The following is a 25,914-nucleotide window of genomic DNA, read 5'->3' on the forward strand; positions in this document are numbered from 1 at the left end:
CAGCGGCGGCGCGACCTACAGCATTCAGCCGCAACCCCAGCTTCTTCCGGCACAAGCGCGCGCACGAGAAGCAAGATCCAGGCGCGCGGATGCACGGCACCCGCAGGAACGCGATAGTGACGGCATCGCGCTTTCCAAGCATCCAAGCGGCGAGCACCAGCACCAGCAGCACAGAGGCCGGGCTTAAAGTGACATCGCGCCCTTGCGCCAGTAGCCTGCAGCATCCACCCTCAAGATGGATACCGCCTCAGACAACACGCTCAGCCGCTCGAGCAGCCGCTCCAAGCGATCGAGGGTGTTCTTCGGGCACCGCCACCGCGACTCCGTGGCCAGCTCGGCGGCTGCCGACACCGACGCCAGCGGCACCGGGCTGCGCTCATCGCTCGACGAGGCGCTCGGCAAGCTCAGGCAGCGCGCAAACTCGCACGCGTCGGCAGATAGCAGACGCGGCAGCGGCAGCGTGGACTCGCCAAAGCACCTCTCGGCCCTGTTCAAACGGCGGGCCAGGAAGACCGGGGGCGCAGGCTCCGACGAAAGCGCTGATGAAGACGCCCTTGGCGGGGGCGCTCTCAGCTTCGGCCAGCTCAGCCACAGCGACGAATCTCTGCAGCTCCACAAGAGCGTCGCGTCCAGCCTCCTGACTGAGGACAGCGACTCGGAAGCGTAAGTCGTCTCTCATTTGTACCCCCGGTCCTGCACATCACCACCAGTCGAAACGCTCGTGCGCACCCCTCCCCAGCGAACCCTGCCGGGGATCGTCCCTGCTCGCGCACCCTTACCCACGGCCTGGGCGCTCTCCTGCTGCACCCTAGACTCCTCCGCCATCGCCTCCAGCTCTGCTCCACATCTCGCCTTCTACCGCTGGCGGTACATCGTCGTATTCGCGTCGGCTGCCGCTATTGACAGGAGCGCAATTGTCATTTTACATTCGAGTGTGCACTGGTCGTCGCCGCTAATAAACCGCCTCTCAGACCTCCCGTCAGACCCTCTCTTTCCCCACATCAATCCCACGCCGGCTACTTAACCCTCTCCTCGCCCTTGATTGCCTCGCTGGCCGTCAAAGCTCCCTCCGTCGCCAGACTCTCGACCTCTGGGACCTCTTCCTCGCACGACGACACCCTGGCTCCCAAGCACGCCGACACTCTTCAGCCCGAATCGAAGGAGCGGCGCGGCTCATCCCCCGCCAGGAAATTCAAAGGCGCATTTGGCCAGAAGAAGTCGCCGTCTCCGAAGGGAACGACAGAGCCGCTCAAGTCCACCGAGCGAGGCGGAGGTGGTGGACTGGGCTCTCTGTTTGCGGGGGGGAAGAAGTCGCGGAGCAGTTCCAAGGTCAGCCTTGTCGACGAGGCATTGCAGGACACGGCACAGGCCCAACAGCCCGAGGAGCAGCAGCAGCCGCCTGCGTTGAAGCGCGTTGAGACTCCACCCACCAACATCTCGACCGCGAATCCGGAGACCCCGCCATCAAAGCTCATTCATGCTCCCACCACCGTCCTAACCCCGCCCACTCCTACCACTCTAGAAGCGCCGCCGAGCCTGTTCAAGAGACCCTCATCGTCATCCAGGGCAGAGCACAAGTCTACGTACTCGAATCCCAACGTTGTTGTAACACCTTCCGGCAGCCTTGTCCAGCGCCGTGCCCGATCGGCCACTACCAACTCCAATCCCCCGAGCAAACTCTCGCACGTTGCTACCGTTCCTCTAACGCCAACGCTCGAGGAGACCAAGACACCCGGTGGTAGTCTATCGCAGCCCCCAAGCGGCTTCTTCTCGTCCGTCTTCTCAGCCGCGCAGAACGCTGCCAGCTCGCTGAGCAATATCACAACGATCAACCAGGGCCAGAAAGTCAAGGCTTCTGTCGCGGATACTGAGAACACCGGTCCAGCTGGTGGAGAGGAAGTGGTCGGCGGCGGCTCTGACCAGGACAACGCGGACGACGCAGGCGCTGAGAAGAAGCAGCTCGCCGTTGAAACTCTTGGCTCTGGGGACTTGAGCCTCAGCCATCTGGGAATCTCTGAGACGGATTCTGAACCGAATCAAATGGCCTCTACGACAGAGCTGGCCGAAGCCCGGCCACTCACGCCGACTGTGATTGATGCAGACGAGGCATCTGCAAGAGCCGAGGACAGCGCAGCCGCCAAGGCTGTATCCGAAGCTTATCTGCAAGGGCCGCTAGACTCAGGCGCCCTTAATGTCGAACGGCAACGCTCGCTTTCCGGCTTATCAGACACGCAAAGACCATCAAGCAAGACTGGCGACGAGGGGGAAACCCGTCTTAGCCGTTCTGGCAGTGTTCGCAGTCGCCTTAGCGATCGTAATAACAAAAAGGGGCGGCGACACCGCGGAAGCTCCGCTGCAACCTCTACCGCGCTTGGGCCCACACAAACCAACAGTACCACCACTTTACCGAGCACCAATGTTGGCGTTGGTAACGGCTCACGGTTAACAGGCTTCGCCGTCGCGAGCCGGAAGCGGAACCGAGACTTTCACAACCAGTTCAGGAGCGTACCGGAAGATGACTACCTTATTGACGATTACAGCGCCGCCTTGCAGCGAGATATCCTCTTGCACGGCAGGCTGTACGTGTCGGAGGGCCACATCTGCTTCTCGAGTAATATCCTGGGTTGGGTAACGAACTTGGTCATTAGCTTTGATGAGGTCGTATCTGTGGAGAAGAAGAGTACCGCAGTCATCTTCCCTAACGCAATTGTGATCACGACGTTGCATGCCCGCAATGTTTTTGCTAGTCTGGTCAGCAGAGATCCGACTTACGATTTGCTGGTAGGAATCTGGAAGATCAGCCATCCTAACCTCAAGAGCTCTCTGAATGGCGTGGCGCTTGATGCAGGGACCGGAGACAAAACCGAAAAGGCCGACATTCCAGACGTGATTGATGATGGCTCAGAGGAGGGCTCGGAAGAGGAGGTCTACGATGAAGACGATGATGACGAGGACGGTGCTGCGAGCTTCACGGGCCCAAGTGAGGGCAGTATCATTGGCAGCGACGCAGAACCTGTCAAGGCCATCAGCCGGAAGCCGTCTGCCAACCCAGTGGGAGGCGCTGCCAACGGTGTCACCGCGGCCGGTGGCGGGACTGTAGCCAACGGTGCCGCCACGGGAGCGCAAGACTTCCCCGGACCCGCTACACATGCACCGACTGAGTGCGGAGATGAAGGCGAGCACTTCAGCAACCTCCTTATCGATACGACCATTCCTGCACCCCTTGGAAAAGTCTACTCATTGATGTTTGGACCAGCTTCTGGTACTTACATGCGAAAGTGGCTGATTGAGGATCAAAAATCCATGGATCTTCAAATGGAAGACGACAAGAAAGGCTTGGGTGAAGACCGCAAGTCATTCTCGTTTTCCTACATCAAACCGTTGAATGCATCAATCGGCCCCAAGCAGACGAAATGTATGATCAACTCCACGCTGGACCAATTCGACCTGGACAAAGTTGTTACAGTCACCTGTAACACTCAAAACCCAGACGTACCCAACGGCAACATCTTTGTCGTCAAGACGAAATACTGCCTGATGTGGGGACCGGCCAACTCGACACGTCTCATCATGACCTTTGTAATTGAGTGGTCAGGCAAGAGTTGGCTGAAGGGTAAGAAAAGCTACTTATCCTCTATTCATCCTAATCCATAGGCTAACACACTTCTAGGTCCTATCGAAAAAGGAACGAACGATGGCCAGACCCAGTACGCCAAAGATCTGGTTGCTGGCCTGAATGCAGCCGTCTCCGCGAAGGGGCCCTCCAAAAGCGGAGGCAAAGGCGGCAAGAAAGGCGGCAAGCGGAAGAAAGATGCATCATCTCCCGCACGCGCTGAAGCTGCTGCCGCAGCGTCACCAACCGCGGCGGATAAGAGCTCAAACTGGGGACTTCTGGAGCCGCTGCACGGCCCTCTTCGCCCCGTCACAGACATGCTTCCAGACTTCATCTCGGCCCAAGTGGTCATCGCCTTTCTCCTGTTCCTCATGTTCATCTCATGGCTTCGTTCGCCCTCATCCTCTGCGGCCGCTCGCGGCGGCTACGGCGTACACGGCAGCCTTGGCGTGCCGGGTCTGGCCACGCCGGCGCGCATCATCGCATACGAGGAGATGTGGCGTCGCGAGGAGAGCGAGCTGTGGGACTGGCTTGAAGAACGCGTACGCATGGACCGCGCGGCCGCCGGTACCCCACTCCAAAGCCAGAGCAGCAGCACCTCGACGCGCAAGCAACAGGTCAAGCAGATGGGCGAACGCCTTGACAGCGATGTGCGCATGAGTCAGCGCCAAATTGAGGAGGCGCTCCGCGTCACGCAGGAACGCCTCGAGGTGCTGAGGGAGGCGGTCGAGAAGAAGAGGCCTGTGGTGGCAACGGCAGATGCCTCGGAGTCATCTGCCGCACCTGCGACGGAGGAGTTCTCGTCTTCTTCCCCTCTGGCGGCATAAACATTAACGTCCCATGAAGTCATCTTTCCTTATTACCTAAAGTATATCCTAGTGTTTTGTTCTAACTTGTGGCTTGATATGCCCTCGTTCAACCATGGCTGCATGTGAAGGCATTCCTGCAGTGCACCTTCGGAGTTCTTCAAGTCTCTTTTGTCCAACTTATTTTTTTTTTCCTCTCTTGTCTCCTCGGGATTCCGAATAGAATCTCATTACTTTGTTCGTTTACCTGGCTTGTATATCCTTGACCGTGTTGTTTTCTTATCTTTTCCATTTGTCTCCTTACGTTCCGTCTGGAAAAAGTTACCCTGGAAGGTATTTTCATCCAAACACCAGGAAGGAGGCATGGTCATCACCTGCTTTCCTATTTCCTTTTTGCCTTCCATTGCTCTTTTGTCGGGTCGGACTTTTTTTTTGGTTGTTCCCTTTTGTGTTCATATGTCGTGGCAGAGTGAAGTGGCTTCCCTTTTTCTGTTTGAAAGAAAAGACGAGAGAAGGAGATACTCAGGCCTTGTCGTCCGCATTTCCATATAGCATCCGAACTCACGTAGTCGGGAATTGATACCACCATCTTCCTCTTTTCCGAGTTGAAACGACAAAAGCGATTACGCTACATTATTATTGTGTGACATTTTTTTCATTCCTTTCAACCTTGGATCGAAACGTAGGGAGTTATCTTTAACTAGTCGACGGAAGCCGCACATAAGATGTGGGTTGTCACCAGCAATGTCCATGCGTCTCCATTTCCTGTAGATAATAACATGCTCACAATGTTGAGAAAAGGTTCGTTTAATCACCTGGACTGCAGATGCCTTTGTTGCTATTTCTGGCCGCATATTCAGCCCTACGGTAGATGATTCCATACTAAAGCACAATGAGCACGAGGAGGCCTAGTAAACCCCTTCCACACCATTTTGCCAATTGAAAAGAAGTATGGATGCCAATCTCACGTCAGGGAGATGACAAAGGCACATGGTCCCGAGATCGGAGGGATGGAGATGACTACCTAGCTAAATACGTGTGAAGTGCGGGGACTTCGGCCACAGGTGCCGCATGGATTTGCATGTGCAAGCATGCACTTCTCATGCTCTCATCTCCCCGTCATTGGACTATTACATACTTGCCCCCACAGAGAAAAGAAAAATGCGGAATGCTTTCGTAGGAATCACAATTGCATAGCTGAACATGATTCGTTGAATGTTGCTCAATTTGGTTTTGTTACAGAGGAAGCTCATAGGCTTGCCCTAGAGAAATGAATATAACCCCACTGGAACTCCGACCCCGCTTTCCCGGACACAGACAGACCCGTAATTTTCCCTTCGTAAACCCACTAGTTTACGTCAACTACTCCATTTCTACGCAGCGGCAGCCTGCATGGGAGCGGGCTGCTGCGCCGCAACCTGACCCAGGTTCTCGTTGTACTCCGGAAGGCTCGGGTGCACGCCAACACGCTCCTTGGGAAGCAGGTCGACGAGCAGAGGGCTGGGCTTGTTGTTCTTTCCAGCCGCAAAGACAGACTGCGAGTCCTTGTATGCCTTCACGCAATCAACGTACTTGTCGAAGAGGTAGGCAGAGTCAAGCGGGCCGCCCTTAGCCTCGGGATGGAACTGAGCGCTGAAGATGGGGCGAGACTTGTGGATCATGCCCTCGTTGGAGCTGTCGTTGAGGTTGACAAAGTACTCCTTCCACTCGCTACTTAGGGAGCTGGTGTCGACAGCATAACCGTGGTTCTGGGACGTGATGTGGCACTTGCCAGTAGTAAGGTCAAGGGCTGGGATGTTGTGGGCACGGTTGCCGTACTTCATTTTGATGGTGCGGGCACCAGCAGCAAGGGCGAGGAGCTGGTGACCCATGCAAATACCCATGACTGGGACTTGGCTGGTCTCCATGAGCTTGCGGATGTGGTAAACGGTTTCCTGGCAGTGGGTTGGGTCACCGGGACCGTTGGAGATGAAGACGCCATCGAAGTGGTGGGCGATCTTGTGGATGGGGTAGTTGTACGGGAAGCAAGTCACGCTAGCACCACGGCTCACAAGGCTGCGGAGGATGTTCTCCTTGACGCCGCAGTCGATCAGAGCGACGTGCATATCGCCGAGATGCGAGCTCACGTGGAAGGGCTGCTTGGTGCTCACACGGCGAACGAGGTTGATTCCCTCAGGGTCAATGTACGCCTCATCCTCATCGGCATCGTACTCCTCACCAATGGAGATCCTGGCGAGAGAGGAACCCTGCTCACGGAGGTAGGTGACAATGGCGCGGGTATCGACGCCGGAGATGGCGGGAACGCCCTCCCTCTGGCACCACTCAGCCAGGCTCTCAACAGCGGTCCAGTGGCTGTGTTGCTCAGCGACATCGGCGACAATGATGCCGGCAGCCTGAATGTTAGGCGACTCGAAGTACCTCAGCAGGCCGAACTCGTCACGGACGGACGAGGGAACGCCGTAGTTGCCAATCAAGGGCTGGGTAAAGACGAGAATCTGGCCACGGTAGGAGGGGTCGGACATGGACTCGGGGTAGCCAACGAGGGAGGTGGTGAAGACAGCCTCGCCGGAGATGTTCTTCTTGGCACCGAAGGATTTTCCGGAGTAGATGGGGCCGTTCTGTGGGCGGACGGTAAGCTTTGACCCATGGAGGGCAGGACCCTGGTGCTGTGACGTACCTTGATGGTGAAAGTGGCACGGTCCCTGGTAATGCGACCCTTGCTGGCAGCATTGGGAGCAGTGTTGTGGACGGTGGCCATGAAGCGGGCGTTGGAGCCGGCCTTGGAGAGTTGGCCAAAGGCACCGGCGGGCCTCAGCATGGAGGGCTTGACGAATTTGGAGAACATGGTGATTCGTAGTTGTTGGATGTACAGGCGGCGGAGTTGAGTAAGAGGCGAGGCTCTTTAGTTGATCGAGGCCTTCCACAGGTGGTCTACATTTTGGCACTGGTCAGTGTGGGAGGGCGGGGGTGGGCGGCAGCGGCGGGCTCGTACCAGAGATGTAGTCCTGCAAGCGAGTGTGCGTTAGCCACAATGCCAGAGCGAGTGCAACGACGATGAGTTTTGGAATTGGAGAAGTAGTCACAGGGCAGATTGGGGAATTTCGCGCGGGCCGTAGGCGCAAGGTAGGCGCAGATAAGGACTCGGTGATATTCCTGCGCTAGAAATGACGTACCTGAGAAGTGAAGATAGTCACAGCAGCACGCATTCGCGGCGATGTGTGTCGGGACGGGGGGGTGAAGAAGGACGCAACGCTGGTGGTTGCGGGCAGTGGGCGACGGTGTTTGCTGAGGGAGAGAGGGATGTGTGACTGGAGTGAAGGGAAAGAGGGCACGACTAGCGGGTGGGGCCCAATCGCCCGCTTTGACGCAATTTTTATTCGTTGCCGCCCCGAGCCCGACATCGCAGCCATTCACAACACCTGCGCGCTATCTCCATCCCGTTGCTAACATCTTGTGCAAACCGAATGCCCGACGCCGCCCGCTGTTCCAGGCTTCTCGTCGATCGCCAGCCCGGTGCCGGGCTCGGAGCGCTTGGTTGCGCGTTGGGCGCCCGCTTCTTGTTGCGTCTTTGTCCTTTCTTGTCATTTTGCCTCAAGCGCCCGCATCTCAACAGCATGCCAGCCGCCAGCGTCGTGTAACGTCCGACTCGCCAACCGACCGACCGACCGAGCATCGCGCCGCGGAATTTCCGAGCATTTCGGCTGACACTGACGGCTGGTCGTGATTCGGAAAGTGACTACTCCCTCACTCACTTAGGGCTACTCAACGTGTCCTGGAGCGGTCAATGAGTTTCTTCTTTTGTGGGACTTTGGAAACATATTCCTTCGCACAGAACGGATATCTGTGCTTGCCTGGAAGGTAGGCATCTTGCTAATCATTCTTTCAGCTATCCCTTCAAATGCCTAGACGACATATCCTTAGCCAAAAATCCTTTTCTTGAATTCATCAAGTTCAACCGCAGCCCGCTCCCACAAATGTTTTTCAGTGGACAAATGATGCTGGTCATAATGGCGTAGCTTCGATGGTAACCCCGCCCTCGACCCCGTCAAGCCCCCGCCAGCAAATGACTGCGAAGTCGCCTCGTCGACTATCTTCTGCATGGCTTCGTTGATCAAAGTGTTTTCTTCGTCACTGAAGCAGTATTGCCCTCTCCAGGCTATGTCGTACCATTCCATCGCCAAGGCTTGGCGCGGATTGAGTTCGGCCATGAACAAAGCCGAGTCAGTAGCAGGGTCTTTGTACGGACGCCAGTGGTCCGCTCTGATGAGCTTGGTGCCCGGTGGCTTGTCGAGGTATTTTAGCTCTTCATTACTGAGGCAGTAATACCACCATTCGACGGCGGCGCCATGCGTCTCCAGTTGCCACATCTCATGCCGTAACTTCTCTGGAATCTGCTCGAGGGGAGCGCTGTAGAACTCGCCGAGCGACTTTGCTGCTGTCCAGGATCCAGAGGCCGCCGCCTTGGTCATGTATTCCACCCACAGGGGCGAAAATTTGTCCGTCATGATAGCAGCAAATCCCTGAAACGCTCTCGGGTCGTCATGTTTCTCCATTCCTAAACTGAAAGCGTGTTCGGCTGCTGCAAAATTGCCTTGCTTGCTGTACAGCGTAGCCAGCATCGTCCACGGGCTTTCGCTCCTGCTCTCCTCGATATCTTTGAAGAAGTGGCCACTGTATTCGTGATGCATGGCCTCATGATCTTGATACTCAGCGCCCTGGCTCTCGGTCGCGACTTCAAGGATACGGATGGCTTGCTGCGTGTTGCCCTCTGCGGCCATACGCTTGGCTCGAAAGACCATAGCCTCCAGATGTCTCGAGTCGACGAGCCTTTGCAAATGCCTCCGGGCAACAGCCAGCTCAGGCGAGTTGTAGGCCATACGTAAACGGAAGCCGCCATCCCTGTCCTGCCTGTCGGCCATACGCAAGAGGTACAGAGTTGCTCGGTCGATTTGGTTTGCGGACGCTGCGAGCAAGAGTGTCTTGCCAAGCTTTCGAACTACTTCATGGTTGGAATGGTAGAGGCAGGCGCGGGCGAAGAAGTACATGTCGCGGTGATCGATCTGGTGCTCTGGGTTCCTTTATTAGCGGAGCTGGAAGTGGGTCTGTCGAGGAGAGCGCACCTTTGCACAGTTTTCTGGCGGCAGAACCGTCGAGTTTGCTGCTCAGTTCTCTCATTTCGTCCAGAAGTACCAGGGCTTTTTCTGGATCGGCCTGTACCAAACCAGACTTCTTCAGCCACCTTAGCAGTTCGAAGTTCGGCAGAAGCTTTCCACTACGGGCTTGGACGGCCTGCACTCCTTGAGCTTGCGCCCGCTGCTTCTCGCTAGCGGTCATGACCCTAGCCCTATTACGCCATGCTTCCGCCTTGGTAGAGGGCGCTTTCCTTGGTGTAGCTTTGGCGTAGTGGCGCCGAAAGACATCAGGCACGCCCGCGGAGCGGCAGCAGATGCACACATTGGTCCTGGGACGAGGCCGTGTAATTGGCCGGGCGAAGGGGCGTGACAGCTGCTGCGAAAGCATCGTCGGCGCTCTGCGAAGAAGAGCTAAGCCGAGAGCTCTCAGCGCGCGACAGGGTGGACGGACTTGAAGGTCATAGGTATACACGCCGCGGGTGCTGGTTGTTCCGCGCCGCTGCTTCACCGCCCGCTGATCGCGCGTAACCTTTTTGCCCGGGTCGGAACGCGCAAACAGTCCTTGATGTTTTTGCGTATCGTCGACAACGCCCGCGCCTTGCTGTCTCGCTCTCCCTCCGCCTCCTCCGCCTCCTCCGCTTCCTCCGCCTCCTCCGCCTTCCGCCCCTCCGCCCGCGAAGACGCCATGGTCACCACCCGCCGCGGCGCCGACACCCAGAGTCCGCAGATCGGCTCTGTGACCCGCTCCGCTCGCAAGAGGTTCATTGACGACTCTGCTGCTTCGACTCCCACTCGGGACAACAAGAAGAGGAGGTCCATCTCGACCGAGGACCAGGGCAGCCAGGATTCAGCCCGGAGCACTCCAGACTCGGCCACCCCGGTGCGCCGCAGTGCTCGCGGCCACCCAAGCCAAGACTCTGTACCAGAAACGCCAACTGCAGAAGTAGCCGAGACGCCTAAGTCTACTCCGCAGGATGACGATTCCGTTTATGGGACCCCGGTAGGAGACGACACTCCGTCCGTGTACGCGACCCCAGCCACGAACCTGCGCCCCGGCCTTCGTGGCGCTACTTGTCCTTGCCCTCCGCCGTCTGTGACACCCAAGCCCCGTACTCGCGCCCCTAGATCAACACCTTCGAAGCCCTCCAAGTTAGCATCTTCCCAGACCCTCGGAGACGAAGCCGAAGAAGCAACCCCAAAGGCGGCCACGAAGGACAATGGACCTAAGCCGAACGAGACAGTTTCTGCTCCCTTGAGCACGCACATCCGCTTCGGCAGCGAGGACCCACCCGTCGTTCCCGAACCCGCCTCTGAGCCTGCGAAGGAGCAAGTTCCATCCTCGGCCGCCGAACAAGAGGGAGAAGATAGCGACGATGAGGCCCCCGAGGCCGTTACGGCCAGCAGTGCCCGCAATCAGGCTCGCGCCGCTGAGGAGGAAGCTGCAAAGGCTGTTGAGAGGTAAGCATACCAGAACCATGCGCTTCACCGTGGGGGGAGACGCAGCATTGACGACCCTACAGGCAAGAAGCCGAAGCCAAGCGCAAGCGGCAAGAGCGTGAAACCCGCCTGCGTGAACAAGCTGCTGCAGCGAAGAAACGCAAACAAGAGCACGAGCCCAAGGAGATCCCGGCCGACGTTGCCTCCAGCACCACCATTCAGGCCTCGGACCCATCGGTCCTTCTCAAGCACTCCAAGCCTGCTCACGACCTCCACAACCTCCCTGCTCTTCTTCCCGACGACCTCCTTGCCTCTGCACCGAGCGTTCGTCCGGCTACTCCGGAGTCCGAGGACAAGTCGACGCAAGCCGGTGCTACAGCCAGGATAGAGAAGGTGAACAAGCACCTAAAGTTCTTGGATGAGAAGCCGGTAAAGGATGTTAAGAAGGGTCCAGTCAAGGTGCGAGTTTTGGAAAAGGGGAACAAGTTCTTGCCACCCAAGGCTTCGACATCCGGAAGCCGCAGCGCGAGGGACACGTGGCTACAAGGCAGGAAGAAGAAGGAGAGCAAGAACGGTTCCTTCAGCGGTCTGGAGAGAAAGAAGGTGGGTGGTGGATTCTTGAGGAAGTGAATGCAACTTTTGGGATTCCTGCAAGCGGTAAAGGTCATGGGTGGTGTTTTGGTCGGCTGAGTTGATACCTCGGGTTCCTCGCATAAAAGTTGCTATGTAGAATACTTCGACGTTCCGTCCTGAAAAAGTTTGGTCAGCTATTTTGTAATGTCACTACTACTTGGAAGGGCAGGCTCTTCTCTCCCACTGTATACAGTTGCTTTGAGCGTGACAATGTGGATATAGGAACCAGTTCCTATGGTAATCACCCCTTCGGTAACCGTAAAAACCAACTTGCAGATTTGATCACTTTATGCCGTCTGGTAGTCTATGGTTCCAAGTCTCCTGCTTTTTTTTTTTTTTTTTCACGGCAATCCAGCCAGCTCCGAAAGCGAATTACGTCGCAGAGATATATCCTCTCAAGTAGGATACCAGATCCTTGGTGCCACCAATAGCCTTTAGGGTCTCGGCGTCGATGCCGGGTTCGTGGTTGTGCGGCGGTTGGGGCGTGGAGGGGAGGAGCGGGGAGTTGAAGGGAGGGAACAGGACGTTGCTTTCGCTTTCACTCGCAAAGACTACGAATTCCGGAAAGCGGGCCACTGGCCGACTATGTGGGCAAGTTTCTGAGCGTGTGGTATTAGAGAGTTGGTGAGGAAGGTGGTCGGGAGGAGTAAGGACGTGGATGAGGAGACGTTGGAGGGGTATTTGGAGAATGTGGATAAGGATTGTTTGGGGCAGAAGGGCGTATATTGAGGTATTGAGTTATGATATGGAGGAGACCAGATGAGGGGGGTGGAGGGGGGGAAAGCCGAGGAAAGAGGAGCGGGAGAAGCTCTGAGGATCGTTTGCAACTTTGGTTTCTTTCGATACATGTTTGGTTTTTACCGAAGGAACGAGAGCAGAGATGATACAATCTGTCTTTCCGTAAAGAAAAACTTCGGTCTACTAACGGATCTGTGCTTCGAACCGTTGTTGGGCTCATGCTTCAGACCAAACTGACAGACGAGGCGCAATATCGATCATTGATATCCCGCACCCAACCCCTCGAAATTCCAGCTGCAGGGCTGCTGCATAGCGTCCGCATCCCACATTGTCATATCGTCCGTTGCCCACTCCTGCCAGAAGCTCGGGTCAAGCTGATCGAAGATGTCCTCCTGACTGATGTGCTCCAGCTGCATCGGCTCACCACCTATATTAACATTCAAACTCGCACCGTCGCTTTTCTCTGCAGCCGTAACAACAGGGGCTGCAGAAGTCGCTGCACCATTCACTGCCGCGACCTCTGCGGCCTTTTGCGCCCTTCTGCGGTTGTCCTCCCTGACTTCGAGCGCCTCAGCTGTCCCCTTCAGCTTTGCTTCGTTCCATGCCTTGATGAAACGCAGTTTGCGGGCGAAGAAAGTGAAAAGCGGGTTATCGGCAAGGGGAACTTCTGCTACAGCACGCGCCTCCTCGTAGCGCGCTGACATCTTCATCATGACGCCACCAAAGTCAAGGAACTCTTGAGCGTATGCTTGGTCCCAGCCCGGGCACTCAAGACGGGTCAGTTTTGACAAAGCTATGATGGTGCTGGTGAGCTGCGCGAAGTGCATGAAGGGCACGTTGATCAGGCTCGCCGAGGGGATTTGGTAGTACACATCGATGAAAGCCTTCGCGGCGTGCATGCAGCCGTTGAGCATTTCCAGCCGGCGGTAAGTGTAGTCGCCGTATTGTGGCGTACCTGGAAGAGAACTCAGACTGATCTCGTACAGGTATATTTCTGCACTGTAGTAATGCAGCCACATGATAGCTGAGGCGGCTAATGTGTCAGACTTGCTAGCCAGGCAATCCATGACTGCATCTCGTACTTACATTGATCTGCAAGGTTCGCAGGGAGTGATTTCTTGAAATCATCGAGTTCGCCGCGGAGGGCCTTAACAAACATGGCTATTGGAATCATGGTGTCGGCGGTGAAATCATCGATGGGCACTTTTCGCTCAATGCGTTGGACAATACGTTGGAGACGTACGAGATAGACGAGGTACTGGTCCGTCGGGTACTCTTGAGCTTCTTCCAGGTAGCGGCAAACACCGTCCAACTGGGCGCTGTACCGCAGCGAGTCGTATCGCTTTGCCCACTGGGCCACACTGGACGGACAAGTCAGTGTACACAGCATAGGGGCCGGCCGCCACGGTCACGACACAAGGACGTACATGGTAGACAGATAGAAGCAACCGAGAAGAGCCCGCCTCTCATCTGATGTATGCAGCTCAGAATTGGCAAGCTCTCCATGCGCGCTCCGGGTGATGCCTCTTTCAAGCCTCTCGGAGCCATAAGCCCGGGCTCCCCGCTTCAGTCCAAGATCAATGACCAACCCTACGGCAAGCTGCAATAGATTGGTTGTCTGCGGGTTAGTGAAAAAGTGGACGTGATACCTGTGCATCCGGGCATCAGCACTGCAGATGCTGCAAGGGCGGTTGCACAAGAACCGGGACGCACGACCGATCCGCCGGGGGCGTACACGCCGATGGTGGTACAGAAAGCGGGAGGACGTACCAAGCCAGCCACACGAGGATACCCTGCAGTAAATCAACGCTTCTTCTGCCCTGGATCAGGAGTAGCGTGGTGAGCTCGCCCATCAAGGCATGTCCGAGCGCTCTCTGCTTGGCCAGGTCCTGGATGGAGGCCACGACGACGATTGCCTTCAGGAGGAACGGCTTGGTGTCACGCAAAGTCTGGACTGTGGCATCTGGGGGTATGATGACGAAGGGGAAGTACTTGGACATGTAGGTCCGATAATTAAACAGGCATTCTGCAGTTCTGGCATCATCGGGATCGAGCTCCGACGGGTCGCATGGTACGTGGACGGGACGGGCACTGAAGGCCCCTCTCTCGCCAGAAATCGGAGGAGAGGTTGGTCGCGGGCGCGGCGGGACATTTTCACTGGGTTCAGACGGAACGGTATTGGTAGTGCTGGGAGTGTATTGCGGGCGTTCAGGTGTCGGCGAGGAGGACGCCTGATGGGCATGTCTAGGCTGGCCCTGTCCCGGCGGATTGGTGGCCAGCAGCGTTACAAGCTGGTCCAGCTTCTGTTCCAGGCGTGCGTTCCTAGCCCACGGCCAATTGCCTCTTGGTTAGCACGACGGACGAGTTGCCGCAAAAGACGTCGAGATTGAAGGTGGGCCCTTGGCACACGCGATTCCGGTGCGGCTCGAGCAAGCGACTCGCGTGACCGTCACCTCGGGAGGACAAGCGCAGCCACGGGCGATTGCAGGGGGATCAGGGTCGGGGAACTGCAAAAAGGAGGGCCGGCAGAGCAGCGAAGTGGCGGCGGTTGGACGTCCCGTAGCGGAATGTCCGAGGCGCATGGCCCCATTGATCAAGAAGAGGGCCGTGGTTGGGAAAAGGAAAGAGGATCGCCACGTACTTGGCAGTGGGTGGCTTTCTCTTCCGCATGCTTGGAGCATCGCGCACGCAGACGCGCTTCAGGCGGTGGCAGCTGGGCGAGTCAGCCAATGGAGGGCGGACACGGCGGCGAGATAATCACCGTTCACAGTCACTGCTCGCGGCACCGGCAGCCGGGACGCATTTCGTCTTGGCCACGGCGCAGCTGCGACAGGCGCGGGCGAACTGGGGCGTGGGGGCCGGCGAGAGCGAGGAAGCTGCGGCATCGTGGTCGGCCATTCTGTGCTCGCGGCGAGGTCATTTTAGGGTCGAGGACGGAGTCAGCGGAGGGCAGGTAGCACGATAGGTATCGTCTCCGCCCGCTCGTCTCCCACAGCCACGGAAGGCGGGCGCCGGAGGTTCCGCAGCGGCCGGCGTAAGTGGTGGCCGCACTGGCTGCACTGGCCGCACTGGCCGCACTGGCCGCCCCTTGCCCTCCAACCACCCAGCCCGCGTCCTCCTTTTGGCGGGCCCCAACCACACAGCCAGCGGGCCCCTTTCCGCGGCTGCTGTGCCTCTCCTTTTTGCCCAAGAGCGCCGAGCTCCGCCTCCATCAGCCTGTCGTCATCCGTCCGGCTCTTGCAATCTCGCCGCCGCTGGCTCGCGTATGCACGGCCAGAGATCTCCACGCCCCAGCACGCGCTGAGCTTACTTGCAGTCATGACGTGTGCCGGCATCTTCCCTGGCCGTTTCAGCAGCTGCAGCCAGCAGAAGGCCGACCACGCCTGGCACAGGACCGCACAGGAGGAACCAGGAGGCCGCTCTGTGCCCAGGAACGCGCGTTCGCCGCTGGCCAACCACCGGGCCCTAATCCCACCTGCCACCACGACCTACCAAAATAGAGCCTGCACCCTCGTCCGTCGATTGGGTGCCGTGGCTCGCTGTCAATCTCAGCCTGAGCTACAGCCTTGGTGCGCACAGAGGCATTCGGTCCTAAGCAAGCCTTTTCCCTGAGCCTCTTTGCCCCAGCCATCCAGAGCCGCTAGGAGGATGCTCGATTTGGCAATGCTGCCCAAAGCGCCTCTTCATCCATGTCCGAAGGAGCGCTGCGGCTGTTCCTGACCCGGAACCGCGAATGTGCTGTGCGTCTTTCAATGCCCGCAACGTCTCCTGCCTGCGATGGGCCTTCAAGGAGGCTGACCGCCATGTGTGGCTTTGGCCCGCTGCTTCAGGGCGTCCACTCGTAATTTGCCCCCGCCACATTGGCTACTGCCATCCATCATGAGTCTTTAACGACACCAAAGAGGTGGCTTAGCATGTACTATACATACATGCTCTACTCCTGCATCGGTGACGCCGTAGTCCTGTTGACGCCGTATCCTGAGCATCCACTGATTCTTAAACAGCTACCTCAAGGCACTCGGAAGCTTCATCTAACACCAAAGCGACTAGCTAACAGGAAATGAAGCTAAGGTGTGGCTGCGGATATTAACACTTCATTGAAGTACAATCGTACAATCTTTAGTCGAAGGTGCCTCCGCTGCCCAAAGATTTTCTCGTACGTCGTCGGTTTTGCTGGCATAATCGCGGCTAAAAGCAGACCACACGGACTCCATTTTAATATGACCAAGGCGCGAATCCAGCCCTGCGCCTTGTGATGTGCCCCACAGTGTTTCGTCGTCCTTTCGAGGATAACGGCGAAGGGTGTACCTATCATGGAGCGGCCACGGCTCTGTCTAGACCGGATGCGGGGATCCGACATCTATCTGAGGACGGCCATTCGAAGTTCAACACAACGTGACACGCTAGGTCGCAAAAATCGTACGTATAGCCCGGCCCCCGTTCCTAGAGGAAGCTGTCATGGATACACCCGCCAGACAGCCTGCGCAACGTCCAGCACCACCAAGCCGGCACGCCCGGGATCTGCGCTCTGGTGCTGTGAGCCGTAAGCTCGTGCCACTAGCGAATCGTAGGGTGGGAACGAGGTTGTTCCTTGGTGCAATTTTCCGAACTACATTAGAGCGAGCTGCAAAGACGGTATGTGGGATGGCCCATTCTTGGACGATCACTGATGTGCTCGATGTCGGAGATCATCGATGCCGATGTTTCCATTTGCCGTGAGCCGTTTCTATTCGTGCGCCGCAGACGAAGGAAACGGAAAGCATTGTGCGGTTGAAAAACGCCATCCTGCAAGTAGTGTGTGCATGGAAGGTTCTAAGTGTCCCGCGATGAGCGGGCAACCTGCGCCACCTAACAGCCGAACTTGGTGCAGCCAACATTCTCCAAAAAGCTAATTCCCCTGTGACGTCCCGGGCATGGTGGAGTTTTGGAACGCTACGTCTCATCCGTCCCGAACAACTCCAACACCATTCTTCTCAACACTATGCCCCTAGAAGATCTAGATTGCTCGTATCTTACAGGGGACGATGTAGGCTTAGGCTACGCGGACATAGTCACCATCCCAACAACAAGTCATTGACCAGAAATTGACATGAAGTTGCGCCCAGGCTCCTCCGCTGCTGCTCCTCCATAGAAGCACTCTGAGCAGGAGCAAAGACCGTTCATGGGCGACAAATTATGGCTACCACGGAAGAGACGTACAAGACTAGACGTATACATACCATCTATGCGAACTATGACAGATGGCAATCCCAATTTAGCTACGAAATTAGATGGATTTAGCCACGTGGTAGAGGCGTAATGCTCGCTTTTGCTAGCAGTGTGATCGCCGGTACGAAGGATTTAAACGTGTGATGAGCTACAGCGAGGACGCTCGCCAGATGGCAGCAAAGGGTCTAGGTGGCCACGTGGAGCGGATGCGGGTCTGTCCGTGCCTCAGTAATTCGTTGGCGAATGCACGCGTCGCCAATGTGGTTGTTGAGCCGTGTGGAGCTTGAGGCGGCGCTGCCCAGGGGGTCGAACGGCTCGTATCGAGTGTCCCTAGCATGAAAAGCCGCAAGTCCAGCCTAGCGGAAGTGAAGCTTTAGTCCCATGCGGTTAGCCATGCGTACGACCGCCCTTCTACCGAGGACTGGCCACGCGAAGAATCAGCCGTGGCTTGCAGCGACGCTGCAGATGTGACACAGCCCCGAGTCATACATCTTATTTGCCCGCTTGGGGCGGCATCATGATGGTGTAGCCAGATGGTGGGGGCGAAGCAGAGAGTATCGTTCCGGGGCAGATCCGTGAATCTACAAAGCGAATCGTATCGAGTGGCTTTTGGTTTTTGAGATCTTGCCGATCCGCAAAGCTCCTGAAGATATCTGAATGGAGCTTACCTCCACATTAGCGAGTTGAAGATAAGCTGCAGCTAGAAGCTCGGGACGCCATCGCACGTGGGAAGCGGATGTTGAGCCGAATGCACCAATGCTGAAAACCCATGCGAAGCTGCCGTAGTGCCGCAGTACGGATTCCAGCGTTTGAGTCCATGCCACTCTGGGGCAAGACAGAATGCAACCGCCTGTTTTGTGCGGGCGCTGTCAGCTGCCCGGTCCGCCATTCTTGGCGTCGAAGGTGTTCCTGGGCGAAAGGGTGGCGTGCCCGAAGCTGTGGAAGTCCCTCTGTCCGGGACCCTGTCTGCTTGCTTGCTCAGTCCCGCATATTGCTGAGACTACCCCTCTACTATCGTAGAATCAGGCATGATGGACGCAGTCGGCCCCGACTAACAGCTATCAAGGGGCTGATCATCGCTTACAGCTATCATGACCGAGCGGCGAGCAAGAAATGGAGGCGTATGGCCTAGCTGCGGTTAGGAAGGACCTTAGCGGGGCGCATCACCACAGCGTGGGCGCCGGACTGCCGTCTTTGGGTACGGATGCATCCCGTCACATTTTACCGCGGATGTGAATCGGGGCTTTTTGCAAATAGACTTTTCTTGATCGAGCCGCAGGACAAAAGCTTGTCGGCACAATGGACTGGGAAGATACGGTCGCGGCCATGCGCGCCCCACCATGGCCTGGGCATTGCTGGCGCAGTGAGCGTCGCAGCGTGACGCTCCGCGTCGCCGTTGAACGTTGCTGCTCCCGGGTAGCGACGTTCTCATGCCGCGGGACGCACGCGGCACCCGCAAGGAGGCCCAACTGGAGACACCACAGGCACGAGCAGGGCGGCAGGATTTTGGGAGGCTGGCACTAGGCGACAGCTCGCGCAGGAAAAAACGTGGGCTTCGGCGGGGCGGGTGGTGCTTGCCGCGAGCCGTAAGGGGCTTCTAAAGCCATTCTAGAAGCAATTAGCAGAAACTAGGGCGCCATGGGGGCGGCTGGTGTGGGAGTGGGCGGGCTGTGGCTCCAGAGCCATGGGCCACGGCGGCACCGGATGACGCTGGCGGCTGGCTAGCTCTGACTGACGCGGGACGCGCAGCAGAGGCAGCTGTCGTCGCGCGCTCTCAGCGGCGAACGACTTCTGGGCCAGCAGTCGTTGGTGATAAGGCGGGCAGCAGGTCGGGTTGGGGGCTGATGGGCGCCAGATCCCCAGGCGGTCCCTGCTTGCGGCCTTGAGCAGAGCTCCGCATCCGCTCGCAGTGATCACCGCGGGCTAGCGGCACGCGCAGGCGTGAAGATGGGGTGGCGCGGCATGATGCAGGCGGGCTGCAGCATGCGAGATGGCTCTGCGCGGCACTGTGCGAGGCGGGCGATGACGATGCGCGGGCAGCGGCGGCGTTCCTTGTGCTCCAGGCCGCGGTCGAGGCGGTTTGATCTGCGAGGTGAGATGATGATCTTGCTGGAGAGAGAACGAGCAAGAGCGCGAGAGAGGGGAGAGGCGCCCCTAGCCCGCACTCGCTACCCGCGACCGCTCCCGGCAGCGCCAGGGGCGAGGCTAGCCGTGGACAGGGATTGCTGGTCCGCGGCGCTCGGTCAAATCCGCATTGCACGCCACACCACGCGCTGAGCCAGGCACAGACAGGCAATCTCTCCGGGGCTTGTTCGCTGCCCGCCCGCCGGCTGGGCCTAGCTCTGGTGTTCGGCAGCGGCTACTGCAGCGCCCTTCGCTCGCCGAGGGCCCGCGGGCCCTCCGCGCGTTGGAAATGCAGCCATTTAGCCCGCAAGGGTGCGCGCGGGCAGTGGGCATGCCCCAGGCTCTTTTATTGCATTGTCCGACGCACCACCGCTCCCGCCGCACCGCGGGTGGAGCTGCTGCAACAGAGTCCCTGCTCCCCAGCACGCCGTGCCCACATCGATCACCGCGCCGGAGCCCAGCTGCTGAAACGGCACTGAGGAAGCGACAGCCAAGTGAACATTCATTAGTTCCATGTTGAAGGACAGTGATCGCCTGGCCACCTCCGACCCGCCAACTTTCCTCTCGGTGCCACAGAGATAGAGACAAGCCTGAGCCTGCAGGCCAAATCTAGGACGAAAGTCAAATCAGCAAAGGCCAGAGCCGTCGACTTTTCCGCCGGCGGCCGACGACAGCAGTAATTCCCCCTCGACGCCCGCCCCACGCCTGTCTCAACGCAACAACCCCCATGGCTCACCAGTACTTGTCTCGCATAGGTCTGCGCTCGCGCTCGCGCTCCTCCCGCCAATCCGCCGACACTGGTTCCCGCTCGAGCGTCACGCCAACTGCACGCTCGCGCGCGGACTCCGTGTCATCTGGCCCTGTTAAATCGGCCGCGGCCTCTGCTTCAGCGCGCACGCAGGATCTCCCGCACTCCTCTCGAGGCATGGCCGGCATTCTGGATATCGAGCGCAACCGCACGCGCCGGGACCGCACCTTCATCGGTAGCGAGTGCGCTGTGTGCGAGGAGCCCCTCGAACACACGCTGCGCGGCGAGCGCATCCTGCAGCTCTCGTGCGGCCATGTTTCCCACGAGGCCTGTTTCTGGGAGTACATCCGCGAGTTCGAGTCGCAGTACTGCCCGACATGCAACGCCCCATTGGCCCTCGACACCAGCCGAGGCGGCAACGTCCTGGATCTTGGTGCGTGCCCTTCGCCTGCGCCCTCCCAATTGCTGCGTGCTGGAATCTGGATGCTGACCATGAGTAGAGAAGCTAAGCACCATTGTGCGTTCGGTGCAGCCCCAGCCTCAGCCCCAGCCCCAGCCCATCAACGACCCTCCAAGCGCCACACGAAGCGTGTCGAGCGCGCCGCCGCCATGGGACCCGCAGCCTGCTCACCTCCAGCCCGCCCACCACGAGCCGCCCTACCAAGAGCGTCGCCCGTCCGTTGCGACGCACGACACCCGCGAGGTGCGTGCTCGGGACAGCAGCCACCACAGCACACACAGTCGCGATGCGAGGTCGGACATGCGGTCCCAGTCGCGTGCGCATGCAAGGAGCGACAGTGGCGCTACCGGGGTTGCATCATCTGGAGACCACGCATACGACCCGACTGGCCGGCGGCACGACTACGACCTGCATTCCATGGAATCCACGCTGAGCCCCCGCGCTCCCGTGAAGAACCCTATTCCTCCACCAACCGTTACCGTCCGCAGCGAGTTCCCCACCGTCAGCCGTTCGCGCCAGCAGCAGAGCCTGACCTGCCTCGTCACGGTCGAGGTTCCCGAAGGAAAATGGAGGGCCGATCCCGACGACATTCGCGGTGTCCCGCCCGCCCCCTCCATGCAAGGCGACGAGCGCACTAGCCGCTCCAAGTCGCCCGCGCCGTCGCGCATATTTGAAAACATCTACATGAACCCTGATGTGCTTGAGGAGGCGACCGACGAACTGCACGCACGGGTAGACAACTGGCACGGGCTGGATTTCTCCAGGTATTTTTAGACACCTCTTGCGCAATTGCTTCCACCCACTGACGCATGCAGATTTGGCAAGCTTCGCTTGTTTGGCCACATCCGCGTTGGCAAGGACCGGCAATCATGGCAGGACCTGGAATGCTATCTGTTTTCCGACATGCTGATCTGCGTCAAGGAGAAGAAGTCCAGCCACAGTTCCCAGCAAGTATCGCAATGGGATGGCACAGAAACCATCATGAGCAAGAGGCCCAAGTGCACTCTGAAGGGCTCAATACTGATCAAGAAACACCTGAAGCACGTTGACACTTCCGCCGACGAGTCGATTCTGACCCTGAGCCTTTCGGTCGCTGAGCTTCCCTCCTTCCACCTTCACTTCCGCGATCACAGGCAGCTTGACCTGTGGAAGCGTGCTCTCGTGGATATCCACATGGAGTCACCCATGCGCATGCAAGATATGGAACAAGACAACTCCGGGACAGACGAGGAAGACTACAGATCCACAAAGAGGGTGTCATCCGTTCACTCCTACGCCGGCGCACGATCCACTATGACGGCTCCTACGGAATACTCCAGCTCTCGCGTGGGTGCCAGCGATGGGAAACGGATTTCGTCCTTCCACGTTCCCATTGATCTCGTCGTCGTTATTCCGGTCTCCTCGTCGATGCAGGGCCTGAAAATTTCTCTCTTGAGAGACACTTTGCGATTCCTTGTTTCCAATCTTGGGGAGAGAGACAGAATGGGTCTGGTCACTTTCGGATCCAGCGGAGGAGGTGTTCCGCTTGTCGGAATGACCACGAAGGCTTGGTCGGGATGGCCCAAGGTTCTGGACTCGATCCGCCCGGTCGGCCAGAAGAGCTTACGCGCGGATGTCGTCGAGGGCGCAAATGTTGCTATGGATCTACTCATGCAACGCAGGTCGACGAATCCGCTATCGAGCATTTTGCTCATCTCGGACTCTTCGACTTCCGACGCCGAGAGCGTGGACTTCGTCGTGTCGCGGGCCGAGGCCGCTAAGTACGTTGATCTTCATTCCGGTGATCCACACATGGACAGGCGCTGACTGAAACTTTCAGGGTTACCATTCATTCGTTTGGCTTGGGCTTGACCCACAAGCCGGACACGATGATCGAGCTTTCGACACGCACGAAGGCTTCGTATACCTATGTCAAGGACTGGATGATGCTCCGTGAATGCGTGGCCGGCTCGCTTGGTTCCTTGCAGACTACTTCGCACCAAAACGTGAAGCTCAAGCTGAGGCTGCCCGAGGGTTCTCCGGCAAAATTTGTGAAGATCAGCGGAGCTCTGCAGATCACTAAGCGGGCCACCGGGAGAGACGCCGAAGCGGCTCTTGGAGACCTTCGCTTTGGCGACAAGAGAGGTGAGTAATGGCAGACTCAACTTGAACGTCAACCATACTGACCGGACAACCCAGACATCCTCGTTCAACTGGCAATCACTCCAGACGCCGGCTCACCTGAGCAGCTGCCTCAAGACGCATGGGAAACCATCGTTTCCGGGTTGGAGGCTCTCGGAGGGCCCCTGGATCAGGATGATTCACGCAGCATGAGCGTTGAAGAAGTTCCGTTGCTCCAAGCGGATCTCACGTATGGCGACATTATCCGCGAAGGCACGCTTGCCCATCTGCCACGACCCTCCCTTCTGGCCATTACGATGCTTCCTACCAAGAACCGGAACTCCAAGAACCGTCCTATGACGCCGCCTATTCCGCCGCATCCCTCGGTCGTGCAACGGCGAATGGAACTCCTTACTTCGGACATGTTGACCAGGGCACTTACGCTTGTCTCCCGTGGCCAGCACGAGCGTGCTCATCACCTCCTTAGTGAGACCAGGAGTATCCTCAAGGGACTTGCCAAGGGTGGATTGCCGCCGCTGCCACCGCCACCTGGACCACCGCCATCTGCTGCACTTCCCAGCAACCCTGGATCTGAAGGGCTCGGACAGCCGTCTCCTATCAGCGAGACTCCGCCTCGCCCCCGTACTCCTTCTCCTCATCCAGAGAGCATGATCACGCCAGCCGCTGGCATCGATCCCAGCGCTATGTTCGCACTGGACGCTGAGCTCAAATCATCGCTCGAGTGGATCAACCACCCGGCCGTGTTTGGGCGCGATTCTCGCAAGGCAGTGCTGCAATCCATCGGTACTATCAGTTCGCAGCGGGGCTACACGTACCGGACACCGGCCGAGTCGCTCTGGGCGGAACGCATTTCGGGGGTCAAGAGACTTTCGGAGCGTTCCCGCGAGTGGCGCGAGGCTGGCGATGAAGCTCTCATGGAGGAGAACTAAGCTCGTCCATGGGCTTCATCGTACTAATACCCTGATTGCTTGTTTCTCGCTACCTCTGACGACTTGCCACGAGTTATTTGATTCGTTCCGTACATGCATGTACCACCATACGATGTTAAAAGTACGGAGGTATTTTTCTTATTTGCTTTTATTTGGCGCAACTATACGGATTGGAAAGTTTAGTATACCCGGTGTTCATTTGACATGTCACGAAGGGCTATGTTCTGGGAGGGGGGGGGAATAGGGGCAGGGGAGGTGGTGATTAGCTTTCTCCTGTACGCTGAGCTTGGCCTTAGCGAAATGTTTCCTTGTCTTTTTTTTTCTCTCTTGCTATCAAGCTCAGCACATACCTCATTATTCGTTTTCGCGTCTCCGCGTTGGATTCTTCATGCTCATTTGGCTATGGCGGGAGTGGACGGATGGAGGGACATGGAATGGATGGCGCTTTTGTTGCGATTTTGCTGGATAGATACCACACGTTTGCTGGCACGTCGTCACACACGTCCTCTGCTGCACGTTTCACTTCTTTCTTTCTTTTGTCTCAGACATTCTTCTTCTATTTCTGATTCCCCCTATGTCTTCGTACGCATTACCGATATAGGTAGCGGCGTCTGTGGCTTGCTCGACGCTTGACCGCAATGCGAAAGTGGCGCTTGAGATGACGACTGCTATTCCAGCGCAAGGTTGCAATTGAGCCTGTCTGAAATGTGCAGCTGCACACGAGTGTTGCAGACTATATTGCTATATGCATATGTTTGTATAGAGCCAACGCCCCTGTCTGCGTCCAGACATCCATCTCAGCTACTCACAAAGCATGGAAGGCTGTCGGTGAAGGGGCGGCGGCGCAGCAGGCGCAGCAAGCAGGCGCAGCACGTGCTGCAGGACTTGCAGCGTGCAGCAAAGGCGCCTTCCCCCGCAGCGGCAAGGGCCGGAGCATCACCCCGTTAGAGGCATATGCGGCACTCATTGGACAGGGTTCATTAGCCTTGCGACAAATGCATCGTCCCACCACACCGTCATGAGCGAAGACGGACATGGAGCTGGCGTCGAGGGAAAATGGAGATTTTCCAGGCGAACGGCAGGTTCGCAGGCAGGTTCGCAGGCTGCATGAGTGCTGCATGAGGCGCGGCAGCTGGCGAGCCAGCACTTGGAAACTCGAACTCGGAGCCGAGCGCTGCAAGATGGTTGAGAGACGTTTCGCATTGTTCTGGAAAGCGGCGGGGCAAAGGACGCCGAAACAGGCACATGAGACACAAAGCATTATTCGGCTGCTGAGACTGCGGTCGCGCGTGAGGGGATGCTGTTTGATTTTTCTTCGCTGGCGAGCGTGAAACGCCGAGCCGAAGGAGCGTGTGCTCTGGTCGGCCACTGCATTCGTCCAAAGCCGGAGCGAGCAGAGCGAGCAGAGCGAGCACAGTGACACACAGCGCGGGGAAGCATGTCGATGAGGGAAGCTCGATATGCACGGGGACACATAGCCGGCTGCCGTTTTCAGCATAAATTTTTTTTCCTCTGTAGCAGAGATGCCGGCCCGGACTCGAAAAGATAAGTGGCTATCGCAGGACATGGTGTAACCTGCCGCTGTCAAGCCGACGGCGCGGGATGTCGTCTGGCTGTCCGCTTGGCTCGGTCCCAAGCAGCCCTCATGAATCGTGGTGGTGAGGGATTGCCCTGGCTGCGCTGCGACAAGCTCTGATAATGGGTGTATAATTGGGCCCGCATTGCGCACAGCGTTGGATGCCCGCATGCCCGCGCACGACTTCAACACCATGGACCGTGGCCCGCACCGTCTCGAGCCATGGCAAATGCTCTGGCTTGGCCGACGTGCAGCGGCACGTGGGCGGTGCTGGAACGGCGGCCCACTTTCGCGACCCTGGACTTCCCACTTGGCGCAGCGGGCGTATCTCTGCAGCGAGGTTTCATCGCGCTGCCGGCAACGTCATTCTCAGCACTCACGCGTCGCAG

At 57.8% G+C, this 25,914-nt stretch overlaps 6 protein-coding genes across 6 annotated transcripts; 3 read left to right on the forward strand and 3 right to left on the reverse strand.

Annotated features, from left to right (window-relative positions):
• Positions 1-235: 235 nt before the first annotated feature.
• BKCO1_4200076 (gram domain protein) lies at positions 236-4,440 on the forward strand (the record flags this gene model as incomplete). Its single annotated transcript, XM_020275936.1, has 3 exons — positions 236-663; positions 972-3,613; positions 3,671-4,440. 3 exons carry the CDS (start codon positions 236-238, stop codon positions 4,438-4,440), a joined length of 3,840 nt encoding a protein of 1,279 aa, XP_020128249.1.
• A 1,352-nt stretch (positions 4,441-5,792) lies between these two features.
• On the reverse strand, positions 5,793-7,264 carry BKCO1_4200077 (carbamoyl-phosphate synthase arginine-specific small chain; the record flags this gene model as incomplete). The annotated part of the gene is made up of 2 exons (XM_020275937.1): positions 5,793-7,037; positions 7,097-7,264. 2 exons carry the CDS (start codon positions 7,262-7,264, stop codon positions 5,793-5,795), a joined length of 1,413 nt encoding a protein of 470 aa, XP_020128250.1.
• Positions 7,265-8,336: 1,072 nt separating this feature from the next.
• On the reverse strand, positions 8,337-9,939 carry BKCO1_4200078 (tetratricopeptide-like helical protein; the record flags this gene model as incomplete). Its single annotated transcript, XM_020275938.1, has 2 exons — positions 8,337-9,487; positions 9,540-9,939. The coding sequence occupies 2 exons, from the start codon at positions 9,937-9,939 to the stop codon at positions 8,337-8,339; spliced, it is 1,551 nt and encodes a 516-aa protein (XP_020128241.1).
• A 177-nt stretch (positions 9,940-10,116) lies between these two features.
• BKCO1_4200079 (u3 snorna associated) lies at positions 10,117-11,618 on the forward strand (the record flags this gene model as incomplete). The annotated part of the gene is made up of 2 exons (XM_020275939.1): positions 10,117-11,009; positions 11,072-11,618. 2 exons carry the CDS (start codon positions 10,117-10,119, stop codon positions 11,616-11,618), a joined length of 1,440 nt encoding a protein of 479 aa, XP_020128242.1.
• Positions 11,619-12,616: 998 nt separating this feature from the next.
• BKCO1_4200080 (zn 2cys6 transcription factor) lies at positions 12,617-15,257 on the reverse strand (the record flags this gene model as incomplete). The annotated part of the gene is made up of 6 exons (XM_020275941.1): positions 12,617-13,392; positions 13,446-13,720; positions 13,787-14,008; positions 14,130-14,681; positions 15,001-15,072; positions 15,121-15,257. The coding sequence occupies 6 exons, from the start codon at positions 15,255-15,257 to the stop codon at positions 12,617-12,619; spliced, it is 2,034 nt and encodes a 677-aa protein (XP_020128307.1).
• Positions 15,258-20,418: 5,161 nt separating this feature from the next.
• On the forward strand, positions 20,419-23,949 carry BKCO1_4200081 (von willebrand and ring finger domain containing protein; the record flags this gene model as incomplete). The annotated part of the gene is made up of 5 exons (XM_020275942.1): positions 20,419-20,872; positions 20,940-21,663; positions 21,715-22,659; positions 22,719-23,023; positions 23,078-23,949. The coding sequence occupies 5 exons, from the start codon at positions 20,419-20,421 to the stop codon at positions 23,947-23,949; spliced, it is 3,300 nt and encodes a 1,099-aa protein (XP_020128306.1).
• Between the last annotated feature and the right edge of the window lie 1,965 nt (positions 23,950-25,914).

Source organism: Diplodia corticola, assembly GCF_001883845.1.
Source record: "Diplodia corticola strain CBS 112549 chromosome Unknown scaffold42, whole genome shotgun sequence".
NCBI lineage: Eukaryota > Fungi > Ascomycota > Dothideomycetes > Botryosphaeriales > Botryosphaeriaceae > Diplodia > Diplodia corticola.